The sequence below is a fragment of the Fukomys damarensis genome, unplaced genomic scaffold (assembly GCF_012274545.1).
Source record: "Fukomys damarensis isolate Sample0158 unplaced genomic scaffold, DMR_v1.0_HiC HiC_scaffold_37, whole genome shotgun sequence".
Taxonomy (NCBI): Eukaryota; Metazoa; Chordata; class Mammalia; order Rodentia; family Bathyergidae; genus Fukomys; species Fukomys damarensis.
In genome coordinates, this window is record NW_022900949.1 from 29,310,626 (window position 1) to 29,324,150 (window position 13,525).

The following is a 13,525-nucleotide window of genomic DNA, read 5'->3' on the forward strand; positions in this document are numbered from 1 at the left end:
AAAAAAAAAAAAAAAAAGAGTAAATCCAAAACAATCCTATCAACCATTCAAAATACACAACATTAAGCGCAAAGACCGGAGTTCGATCACTGGTACCAAAAAAATCAAAAGAAAAAAAAAACAAAAAACAAAACTATACAAAATACACAACATTCTCTAAGATATGTGAATGTTGCGTATTTGCTATATCTGATAATATTATACAAAATAAAGACCTTCAGATCTCCTGAAGAAGTTTTTCTACAACATTGGTTTTGTTAGTTCTTTCTATGAGAACTATTTATTGACCCTTAGTAACTGGGCACATGATCTCATCATTTGGGACAGAAAAGACTGGGACAAAAAACTTTGGAGTTCTATTTTCACAATGTTCCAGTTAAGATGACTATTCACCAAATGGGTGATGTGTGAATATAGAACCCCAAGATTCAAGAGAAAGGTTAGGACTAGAAATATAAAAAATCTGGGAGGTATCAGCAAATTAATAGTATTAAAACAATAACTGAGATCATCTGAAGACATAATATACAGCGGTAGATCTCAACCCCGGCTTCACATTCGGTCCCATGGGATACTTTTAAAAATTGATTCCCTATCCTAGCCAATAAATCAGAATCTTGGGGAAGGGTAATACATCTATATTTTTTTAAAGCTCCCAAGGAAATTCACAGATTTTATGTTTAATTATGGAAAATTTCAAACATATACAACAGCAGAGATATAATATCATAAAAAAGTGTATCCATCACCCAGCTTCAACAATTATCAACTCATAAGCATTTTCATCTCTACCCCACCTATTTACTCCTCTGTTCCTCTTCCCTCAGTCCTGATAAAGATTATGAAGGACATCTCAAATATATTTATACCAAAAACGGTTTAATTCCTTAATATTACCAAATATCTACTCAGTGTTCAAATGTCCTAATTGTCACTTCTGCTGTTACTGTTTTACAAAATTTTATCAGGATTCAAACATTTAGCAAGTACATCTCTTAAATCACTGTTAAGATTATCCTTTCCTCTTTTTTCTTATAATTTCCCAATGAACTTTGTTGATTACAGCCCTGTGGGATCACTTAACAATATGTCTTCTGTTTATTTTATTTTATTTATTTATTTATTTTTTGGTACCGGGTATTGAACTCAGGTCCTTGTGCTTGCATGGCAGGTGGCAGAACCACTGAGCTAAATCCCTGGCCCACTTCAGTTTCTTTTAGTAAGCTGATAGTAAGATACTTGGTTAGCTTCAGGAATTTTTTTTGTAAAAATACTTCACAGGAGTTATCTCTGGCAGGGCCGGGGATTTAGCTCAGTGGTTCTGTCGCCTGGCCTGCCTTGCAAGCCCAAGGACCCAAGTTTGATCCCCGGTACCAAAAACAAAAACAAAAAAACAAACAAACAAAGAGTTATCTCTGGCAATCTTTTTGTGAGGTTAAGATGGAGTGATGGATTCAGGTATTGCCAGACTATTCACCCACTACAAAGTTCCTCAACAGTTTTTATCTAATCCTTAGAGCAGTCATTGGTGATCATTGATCATTGATGAGCCTTTATTTCATCAGTGGTTATCAATACTACTATTCTTATTTTGTCATTCCTTCTTCATGTACTAACAGAAATACATCTATAAGGAAAAGTCCCTGGTGATTCTAATGTACAACCATGATTGAGTACAGATAGACACGTATGTACCTGATATAGACTGAATGTCTCTTTCAAAACTCATGTTGAAATTTAACTACCATTGTAACAGTATTAAGAGGTAGGTCTCTTAACAGAGGATGTAGCCCTTAGGGCTCTCCCATGCTTTTGGACTTCTAAGCCTCCATCCAGTTTGGCTCCACCATGAGCCAAACTATTGTTTATAAACAACTGAGTGTGTGGAGTTGTTACTGCAACAGAAAACCAACTAAGACAACATCACAGGATTGATCCAGGTAACTAACATTCTAAAGTGCGAGCATAAAAGGAAGAGCTGGCAATGATGACCAAGAAAGCAATCCAGTGAGATACCATCTGCAGAGCAGTGTACTAAAGCTGAGAGGAAAGTGTGTTAAAAGATGAGAAAGAGGGCCGGGGACTCAGCTCAATGGTGCCACCGCCTGCTTCGCAAGTGCAAGGTCCCAAATTCAATCCTGGGTACAAAAAAAAAGGTGAGAAAGATCAAATGCTTAGGATGCAGCCAGGAGGTCAAGAAAGATCAGACGAGTGTCAATTGGATCGAGAACATGAAAGTCTTAAGTGAGCATAAGAAAAATTTTAGTGGTGAAGTAGGAGCAGAAGCGTTACTGGAATGAGTATGACTATACAGTGGTACCTTGGCTCGTGGACACTTTTGTTTGCAAACAATTTGGTTTGTAAACAGAAGTGTTTGGCAAAATTTCGTTTTTGTTTCCAAACTCTGCATCACATGGAAAACACAACCACAACCGTTTTCCCTACACAAACACAAACATAGCCTCTTTTCCAAAATTGTAGAACAAATTAATTTGTAAAGCAAGGTACCACTGTATTCAACTCTTTCAAGTTCTATTATAAAAAGTAAGCAGCACTAAAAATGAAACCATCTCAATTCTTACTGAGTAAACAATCAGCCTTCTCAGTCTCTGAAGTGTATTTTTTCTAAAACTAAAACTGAATGTGTCCCTACTCATTTAAAAAAATCTTTCTGACTCCCTGTTGCCTTTAGAATGAAATTCAGAGCTTGGTGGTAATGCATGGATTAATATTCTGGCTCTAAAGCACCTCTCCTACCTCAGAGCTCTTGTATGTAAACTCCCAATTTCTCAAGTTCTTTCAAATGCCCATGTACCATGCTGGTCAGAGCCTCCCACCTCTCTACCAAGTAAGGTTACATTTACACTGTATAACTCAGGTTAAACATCATCCTCATCAGTATGGTACCAAGCATTTATGTATCATTCTCATCAGGTTTTCAACCAGAAAACTAGACCATAGCCATGACTTCTGCTCTACACAGTCATATCTCCTCATCCCTCCTATCTACTCAACCACCAAATCCCATAAAACTTTCATCTGTCCTCTCTATACCCCACTCCAGTGCTCTAGTGCTCCCTTCCCCTTCTCTTCTTCCCTACCTTTCTCTCTCTCACACAGGTCTCCACATTCCATCTCTTTCAATTTATTTTCCAAACAGAATCCAGAACAAACCTTTTAAAATAAAGCTGATTGGGCCAGGGATTCAGCTCAGTGGTTCCGCCGCCTGCCTTGCAAGCACAAGGACCCAAGTTCGATCCCCAGTACCAAGAAATAAATGAATAAATAAATAAAACAAAACAAAGCTGATCATATTCTTCCAAGGGTATGAAAAAAATACTTGCAATGACTTCCCACTGTTCTTAAAGACAAAAATTCTTATTTATCTGATAAAGCCCTGACAACTTCTTCATTCTGGTTCTCTGGGTCTCTCCTAGTACTGTTTTTTCTGACCATCTTACCCTTTCAGCTCCTGAAACTCACTGAGTTCCTACACCTATTCCCTGCACCTGCACCCCCTTCACTTCATTAACACTTTGCACCCAAATTCAAATGTCATTTCTTCAGGAAATAACCACTGACCAGCAAGCTGACCTAATTCTTAAGATACTCTGATTCTTCATAGCACTCGCAGCCACTCCTAGTCGTGTTGTGTGCAGCATCATAGATCGTCACCCACCTTTGACAGCTCCCTGATGAAGATGATTATGTCTGTTTTATGCTCCAGTCAAACTGAGGATCTGGCACTCAAAATATTTACCGAATAAACAGATGAAAACCTTCATAATTTGACCTCTGGGCCCTGAGCAGAATAGAAGCCATCAAAGGAAGAGTAAATGTTGCCAGCTTCTCTTCAAATAACTTTACCAATTTCAAGTACTCTTCTACCAACTTCTAAAAACCATAAAGAGAGTAGCTCCCTGATTCCTAATATTATAACCCCAAGAGTTAGCCCTTTACTTCAAATATTTCAACTGATACATTATTTTTTTTAAATGAAAAAAAGGTTAAGAGTTATTTTGGTTCTAAATATAAGCCAGTTCTTTAGATTTATATAGCTTGGCCTACTACTGAACATCTAGGGTTAAATATTCTTGCGCACAATTAGAAATTTGGCATATGTGGAAAAGGAGAGCCTATGGCATTTTCTTTGTATTCAAATTAAGCTCAGCAAAATCAGGTTAACTCATTAATGGTACAAAATCTGGACGGTATTTTTTAAAATACTAAACACCAATCAACTTTATTAACATGATCATTACATTGTCCAATCTTTTAGTTCCTAGAGGAATATATACCAACTTCTTAAAGTAGGTGAAAGTAAACTTTCTTTAATAAATATATATACCTAAGATCCTAGAGAGCTACCCCCAAAGATTATTGGTTAAAAGACTTATCCAAAATATTTTTAAAAGCTTTCCTATTAATCCACATATTATGGACTTTCCCTTTCACTTAAAGGACAAGAGGTACACTTGTGCAAGTGAAAATAAACTATGCCAAAAAGGACACATGAATACATCCTCTAAGGATCTAAGGAGTAGCTCACAAAAAAATACCTTTACTGAAAATGTATATCCTTGAATAAAAAATACGTGTATTAGTCTTCTCAGGGCATATATTATAGTGTACAACTTTATTTGCTTTTCTTCTGTCTTCTTATATTCAGATACAACCAATTAATAAGTACTAGTATCTACAACACTGAAAGCAGTTTCTGACTCTATATAAAACAAATGAAGGACAAATAAGAATCTCTGTACTTTTTTCAACTTTTCTGTAAGTTCGAAATGATCACACAATGAACATTTAAAGCATTTTTAAGTTTTCTAAAATTAAAACAATTTTAAGTGTTTTTAATTTAAAAAGGGTACCCTAGGAGTTGAGGATATAACTTAGTGGTCAAGCAGTTGCCTAGCACATGCAAGGTCCTGGTTTAATTGAGTTCAATCCCTAGCTCTAGGGAAAAAAAGAAAATTTTTTCTTAATCTTAGAATATTTTAAAAGATCATAATGACTGCAGGAGTCTGACCACAACCATTCTAGGCTGACGAGAGACCATTTTAAACCTCTTTCATCCAGCTACGCTTTTATACTGCTAACAATGTATATTCATGGGTTAATAAGGCCTAGTAAGCACCGCTACTTCCCATAACTCCCATCACTCCTCAGCCCTGCTCTCGACAAACAACCACCGTTCCCTCTACTTTCTCAAGCCCTGTCCCTGGAAGGTAGCCACACTCCTTTTCACTTAACTTTCCCCCCAGAAAACCTCATTTTGACCTTTTCCTTTCCCAGCCCGCACTTTACGCTCATGACCTCACAGGCTCTCCCAGAGTTACCAGTCTGGTCTAAGCGTGAGGGTAGTCCTTCTCAGGTTTGCTCTGAAATCTGTCCTTTGTTTTTTCCTCCTTTTTTTCTAAATGACAGTTTACATCTTGCGTTTTAAATCTGAGTCTAACAGAGACCAGAATTCAATCCACAGTTTCTGGCCACAAGGTTATTTTTATAACCTTTTCTTCCTACCTGACATGCTCAATTGCAAGTGCTGTCTGGTCAAACACTCCAGAATCATCAAACACAACCCACAACTCCTGCAGGGGCAACTGGTATTCCTTCAGGTCGAGGAGCTCTTTCATACATTCCAAGGTGAAAGTGTTCACTTCAGATTCACAAGCATATGGCTCAGCAAGCTTCACCGCTGCCTTCAAGGCTGAAAAGTCCACATCTGTAACCTGAAATGTAAAATAATGTGACTCTGCTTAACACACAGAAATCAAAATTAAGAAACATATGAAACACTACTGATAGCCTAATTTTTCTTAAGCATGAAATGTGGACAGGGAGCCTTTTTCCATAATATAAAGGATATAAGACAGGCCTGATTCTTACCCTGATGCCACTTATATTGTAAGTAGGAAGAAAATAAACAAGATGATGGTGAGGAGTATGCAATAGAGAAAAACTAGCAAGTGTGGTGATCTGGGTTTGCTGGTACAGCCAGAGGAATTCACCTCTGAGCTGAGAATAATGAAGAGGAAGCAGCCATGTATGAGCAAAGGTACAAAAGTCCCTGTGGCAGAGTCAAACTCTGACAGCTGGAGAAATAAAAAGGTAGTGCTTCTTACTGGTACCAAAGGGAATCTGAAGAGGGACAGACAGGGATAGTAAGGGATGAGGAGGGAGAGGCAGGGAGACCAGGACGTGAACAACACAGGAAGGTAAGGTCATGATACACAGTATATTAACCATGGTTATTCTCCAATTATTTTGTTATGAAACTTTATTTTTCATATTGTTTTTCTGCCCCACCCCCCGTACTGGGGATCAAACTCAGGACCTTGTGCTTGCTAAGCAGGCACTGTGCCACTGAGCTAAATCCCCAGTCTCTATATTTTCTTTATTAATATCTACTTGAATTATATTAAATTTGTTTTTATAAAAAAAATTTTTTTAACTATGTGGAGGATCTCAGATTTTACCTGTTCTCTAGCAGTGAGAAACCAAAACCAGCATTCAGCCCTGGGTAAATGCAACCTATTAGATGTTTTAAGAGAGAAATACTATTCTTTCAAAACAATGACTTTGATTGCTTTTAGAAAATTAAGACCATGAAGAAGAGGGGCACTATCATAACCAAATTAATAAATCCAAACTAAAGATACTGGCATAATCCAAAACTGAAAAATTCACAAGGAACAGCTGCAACCCATTGCTTTGTACATAAGCACTGCAATATGTAATTTTTTTTCTAAAGGAGTCACAGCAACAATTTATATTCACATTCCCTGGTTTAACCTTTAGTTTAGACTTTTGGGATCTAGTTAACAACACTAAGAAAAATCCACAGCTATAATTAGCCTGCAAATTTTTAAGGCCTCATCAGTTGAAAAATAAAGATTATTTATACTTCCTACCAAGGGACACATGATCAGATTGACCACATACCTACATATTTATTAGATTAATAAAAATGAACTAGTTTTTAAATGCCTATTTGGTTTGAGCTATTTAATAAGTAAAACTGGAAACTCTGCTGATTCCTTAATCAGGTCACCTTTCCTGTGTGTGGTACTGGGAACTGAACCTAGGACTTTCACTGACCTACATCTCCAGCCCTTTTTGATTTTTTTTCTTCTTTCTTTCTTTTGGTACCAGGGATTGAACTCGGGTCCTTGCACTTACAAGGCAGGTGGCAGAACCACTGAGCTAAATCCCCAGCCCCCCTTTATTATTTTGAAACAGTCACTAAAGTTACTAAATTGCCCAGACTGGGCTTAAATTTGCAATCCTCATGCCTCAGCCTCCCAGAGCTGGGATTACAGCCATCCATCACTGGGACCAGCTTAGGCCTCCTTATTTTTCAAATGGTCTCAAATACTTCCTTTACCTCTGAGGCTTTTTTTTTTCCCCTGTGATACTGGACCTCAAACTCAGGCCCTTCCTTGTGTTTGCAAGGCAGGCAGCAGAACCACTGAGCTCAATCCCCGGCCCCTATCTCTTAGGTTTATAATCCATCTCCCTTGTCAAAGGATGCTGAAACTTAAACCACCTTAATTTCTTGTAGCTCCGCCTTCAGCTGACTTTAAATTTTCAGAACATTTCATACAATGTGGCAATGGAAGGGGTAAAACATGCTATTTTAATCAGCTCATAAACCTTACAAATCAGTAGTCTGGCTGAAACAGTCCAAAATAACTATAGCAGAACACAAATATCTTAATTAAAAGAATTAAATTTACCTCAACCAACACCTCAAATACATTCGTGCGCCAGATTGCCTGCCATCCAGATGGTTCAAGGACCTTCTCTAAGAACTCAGCTGTGAATTCCCTTACTTCTGAGGCCTTGCAGTCAGCTGCAAACAAATTAAACACAGTAACAATTGAGAATGCATAAAGCAGAGAAGTTAAAAAACTCATTTCAAACCGGGCGTGGTGTCGCACACCTGTAATCTCAGCACCCAGGAGGCTGAGGCAGGAGGATCACTGTGAGTTCTAGACCAGCCTGGGCTACATAGTGAGTTCCAGGTCTCAAAAAACAAAAACAAACAAACAACAACAAAAAAAACCCATTTAAATCCATGTTCTCAAAACCAACAACTAGAAATCTGAGGACTAAGACAATCTACTTGTAAAATAAAATGATAAAAGAAACAAAAAAGAACCTACTTACCTAAAATGTAATCTTGATAGGCTCTGAACCGTTCATAGAACAAAAGTTGACTTGTTTGGAAAATTTCTGGGAAAGGAGACTTTCCTTCTGCCACAAAACTCTGTAAGCTATCACCTGGCTTATTGTGAGAGCCACAATCACTTGATGAATCTTCAACTTGGAACAAACCTAAAGAACAACAAAAACATCAAATATATCCAGTGTTTCTAGTAGGCTTCTATTTTCACATCCTTGCTTACAAATTCCAAACAAACTACAAACAAGTATTGTCAGAAAAAAACTAGTTTTCAAAATTTTAAAAGTACAGGCCACCCCGGGGATTTAGCTCAGTGGTACCAGCCTGCCTTGCCAGCACAGGGTCCTGAGTTTGATCTCTGGTACCATAAAAAACAAACAAACAAACAAACAAACAAAAAACACCAGGCATGGTAACACAGGCCTATCATCCCAGCACTCTGGAGCCTAAGACAGGAGGATTGCTGGAAGTTCAAGTCCTGCCTAAACTACATAGTGAGATCCTGTCTCAAAAAACAAACAAACCAAAACCCCACAACTTAAAAATACCTCTAAAGCCAAATTCAACTTCAAACAGTAAGAACTCAAGATTTTCAGCAGCTAGGTTTTTATTTTTCTGTGAGATTTGAGGGGGAAAGCAGAAGCTACCCAAGTTTTCCTTCAAAGGATACCATTACGACTTTTATTTTTACTACAGTTAGTAAGTTGTAATGGTCAAATATCCTGGTTTTTTTTTTTCCCCAAAACAATTCCATTAAACTACATTAAAAGATGGAACTGATTTCCTATATTCCCTTTCACATGATTGATACCTCCTCTCACTCTCTACAGTATGAGTCTGTCTGGCTCCTCAAATAAGGGTGAGAGATTATTAACAATGCACAAGGATTATCACTAAAGCTACCAGGTTCCTCCTCACTAATTTCAGTGGCTTCATTTAAGGGAAGAAAAATCAAAAGTGCAAAATCATCTTACATTTGGGTTGCAATTATTTCATAAGGCATGACTTGGCCTTTGTGCAAAAAGATGTTTTTTAATAGACAAAATGACTAATAATAAAGATGTCAGGGTTAGCATTTAGACTGGCAGGGTAGTTTCCAAAGGTGGTTTCAGGGAAGGTATATGAGACTGTTGTTCACAGCAGTCTCTCCCTGGCCCATTTCGTTTTTCCTTCCCATTATTTGCCTCTAGTCAGGCCACTGAATTACTTGACCCCACAGATAACCAAAGAATACTCAAGGATCTACTGCTCACAAAAACCAATGAACATAATAACCCTTAGAGGACTGCAAAATGAAAAAAAAACAACAAAAAAAAAACTGGGCAAGGTGGAGTATACCTGTAATCCCAGAACTCAGGAGCCTTAAACTGGAGGATCAAGAGGCTGAGGCAGCCTGAGCTACATACCAAGACCATCTCAAAACACAAACCAAAAAAAAAAAAAAACTCTTAGAGGCCGTCGATAACTAATAATCTCTCTATGCCTGTTTCCTTGCTTGTCTATAAAGAGAAAATTAAAACAGTATGCCTACTTCCATTAAGACAAATCATTTACAACAGTACCCATTACATAGTAATTTGTTAAAGAAGCAGCATCTTACTTCAACACTATTCTTTACAGTCATTTCGTCTTTGTTTTCCCAGCTTTACTGAGATAGAACAAATAAAAATTGTACATATTTAAAGTACACGTGTTTTGATAGATGCATACATTAGGAAATGATACAACACAGCTGTTATTTCCATCACCTTTTTTGTAGTGGGAACACTTATGCTCTACTCTCTAATCAATTCCAAAACTTACTCATCTCACGCTAAAACTTTGTGCCCTTTGACCAACATCTCATTTCCCTCACCCACTGGTAACCATTATTTATGATCAGTTTCACCAAGTTCACCTTTTTCAGATTTCACATAAAAATTATATCATTTAGTATTTTGTCACTCTTTTTTTTTTTTTTTCTGGTACCGGGGATCGAACTCGGGTCCTTGTGCTTGCAAGGCAGGCGCTGAACCACTGAGCTAAATCCCCAGCCCAGTATTTTGTCATTCTTTGTGGCCACTTCAAAAATATAATTCTTCACACATTATTTCACTTCAGCTTCATCACAAATAAAACCAAATGGGAAAGCTGAATCTTCACAAGGTAGGTTAGTAACAGAATTGAGTCACTGTTTTCTCACTTCGTCAGAACTCTTTCCACTACATAATACAACCAAAAGTGTTAAAGAACATAAACCAACTTCAAATGTCAGGGAAAAAAAATTAATGATGCCAGGCATGGTAGGGCACACCAGTAATCTCAGCACTTGGGAGTCTGATGCAGGAGGATCACTGCCGAATCCAAGGCCAGCGTGGGCTAAAATAATGAGTTCAAGAACAGCCTGAACTATAAAGACTGACAAAAAATTAAATTAAATTAAAGGGGCCTGGGGAATTGGCTAAGAGGCGCACCACAAAATCATGATAATGGTTATGATGACGATGATGGAATCTCCGTGAAGCGGTAAGAATGAACTGATAATTAGACCTGCGTTCTATTTCTGGATAGGGGACAGGTCATCTGCCCCCGGTGTTCAAAAGAGCTATTTAGGTCAAGGATCAAGCTTGCTTCTTTTTTGAAAAAGGGAAGTGAGGGTCCTTGATCTCCTCTGAGGCTCATTTGAAAAGACGAGTCTTCGCTCAACAGATAAGCACAAAATTCGTTTTAACTCGTCCAGGTAGGGAAGTCCTGGCCAGCCCCAACTCCTTCCCTTCTCGAGGAAGCTGAGACCATAGAAGGTTGAGAGGGTGGAAGGGGGGTCGACCCGGATACCACCGTCTGGCGTGGCACAAATCTCCCGCCGTCCTGGTCAATTGAATCCGGGAGGTCTGGGACCCAGCATCCTACCGCAATGCCCCGGGCCGCCACAAAGGCGGCCTGCCCTCCAAGGCAAGTGCTCACCTTTCTCCAGAGGCGCCAGCTCCTTCTCGGCTGCCTCGTCAGGGTGCCCCGACGCCATCGACTCTGACATCAGACCGCTACCCACCCGCATCCCGTCCGCCATTTCAAATTTCCGCGGAGAAAGCCCTTCTGATTGGACGGTGGGGCCGACGCGTTCCCGGAGCCCCGCCCACACGCACGCCGGGGACCACGCCTCGGCGCCCGCTGCTGGCCTGGCGGAGCTTGTTCTCCGGGCTCCGAGTCTGTCTTTCCGAGACCAACTCGACGCTGAATGGGGATATCATTTGGGGGTGATTTCCGAAGGAACGAACAAGCCACGCGTAGAAATAGTTCTTAGGGGAAAAGACGCTGGATTGAGAGCCAAAAAATATAGTCTTTAGATGTTTGACTTGTTTAAGCCATTGTTAATAATATTACCCAGAGCAAGAGCCTTCACCCCTCACAAGCTGACTGTAGGATGAACTGTTACCTGACCCTTCACCACCAAGGATGAGTGCATCTTTCTCAACACACACACACACACACACACACACACACACACACACACTGAGGGTATTTTCAAAGAATGTTGTCATATTCAGTAAGTAAAAGTATTGTTTAAAGGAAACTTATTTAATCTTCAAAAATCATTCAATGAGGCAGGTAATATTATTACATTTATTCACTCTCCTTCCTACCACTAGGTCTTCACAGTGTGGTCACAGATGGGTTCTAAACTGCGCTCCCCTCCCCACCAAAAACCTCCCCCAAGTCATATTGCAACCTTGAGAATTTGCCCCTCTTACTTATCTTGCCCCAAACTGCTTGGTAGTTATTTCCCTCTCCTCCTTTCTGGCATGCCTCTGAGACCTTTCCTTCCAGCTCCTCCTCCCTTTCTTTTCACAGCCTTTAGTATGGACTCTGCTGATCACCCACCATGGGCTTCTTTCCTCATTTAGACTCTAGGTCCTTGCTATCCTGGTCCTTTTTCTCATTCTCTGACTATTCCTTCCTGCACTCTTTCCTCTTTCGTTGGCTAACTCAAACCCAGGTGATTCCAAGGAGCTATCATGTGCAGTCTTTGGCAATCAGTGACTATGCAATAAAAGTATCAATTAACAAGCTAGTATCAATTATAGAAAATACTAAAAGTAAAACAAAATTCAGCAATGTTGAGTTAGGAGATTAGGGCATGGCACAAACTGGCTGGTGAAATACGTATGACCTGTTAACTACAAGAACCTGGACACATTCGCAGAACAGTTCCCAAACCCCTACACACGGACTTCTCTTTGAGAACTCCAGCAGGTTTTCAATGGGATGGCCTAGATCTGACATCAGCCTAAGCACTGCCTCTTAAGACCTGTATGGAGAAGTTCTCACAGGTTACCTCAAGATGTGGACAGTGTAAAGGACAGACCAAGCTACGAAGAGCTTGCTATCATAATTTTCCATGATCCTCCCACCGTGTTTCCCAGACACAGCATGCACTTTTGTCTCTGCTTTCACTCTCTTTTTCTAGTTACTTGGCCTAGCTTGCTCTGCAAAGCCAGTTTCTCTCCTACTCTTCACTTATACTTTTTCCAATAAACTTTGCCACTGCTCTTTGCTCATTCCATTCAATTCATTGTTGGAGATAAGAACAACCTGGAATCCAACTCCAGGAGAGGCGAATAACCCCAAGCCCAATAACATTGAGGTGGTAAGCCACTATAGCACCGGATAACAGTGTGACACAGAATGAGGACCGAGAAGGCCAAATGTAGATGTTATGTGAAAACCCTCGATATTAAACTGTTAGCAACCAGGTTTTTTAAAAATGTAAATACTATAAAACCAGAAAATCTTATTTCCTAGGCTGAACTGGCCCATGGCCCACTAGACTGCAATTTTGTTCTAAGCCCTCACTACTCAAAAGTCTAATCCAGGGGCCGGAAGTTTGTTAGAAATACAGAGTTATCCCTACTCCCTCCACTCATCCAGATCTGCTGGATGAGAATCTGTTTTCAGCGAGATCACTAGTCCCAAGTGACATCATTTACATTTGACTCAGAGGCCTTCAAACCTGACCTTTCTCAGCCTGTTTCTGTTTGTACATTCCCAGTAAAAGTTGGAGCTGGGATTCTTTTCTCTGGTTCCAATTCACAGTACTACAAAGCCAAGCCTAAGTGCAACCCTTCTCTGAACTCACCTCTTGTCTCATCCCATCTCCCCCGCCACATATTCTACTTAGGCCGCCGCAGCCCCACCTCCCTAACACCAAAGTTAATTGCTCCCTTTTTGTCGCTCCTGGCACAGAGGTCTCAAATTTCTAAACCCAGGGCCTGGGATTTAGCTCAGTGGCACCGCACCTGCCTCCCAAGTGCAATGTCCTGAGTTCGATCCCTAGCAAAAAAAAAAAAAAAAAAAATT

The 13,525-nt window shown here is 39.7% G+C and overlaps 1 protein-coding gene across 1 annotated transcript in view; it reads right to left on the reverse strand.

The window, feature by feature from the left end:
- Shcbp1 (SHC binding and spindle associated 1) overlaps positions 1-11,237 on the reverse strand; it is a 47,455-nt gene extending 36,218 nt beyond the window's left edge. The window contains exons 1-4 of the mRNA XM_010617254.1: positions 11,135-11,237; positions 8,176-8,343; positions 7,743-7,858; positions 5,527-5,735 (exon numbers count right to left, since the gene is read on the reverse strand). Coding sequence (XP_010615556.1) covers positions 5,527-5,735; positions 7,743-7,858; positions 8,176-8,343; positions 11,135-11,237 — 596 coding nt within the window. The remainder of the gene's footprint in view (positions 1-5,526; positions 5,736-7,742; positions 7,859-8,175; positions 8,344-11,134) is intronic.
- Positions 11,238-13,525: the final 2,288 nt, after the last annotated feature.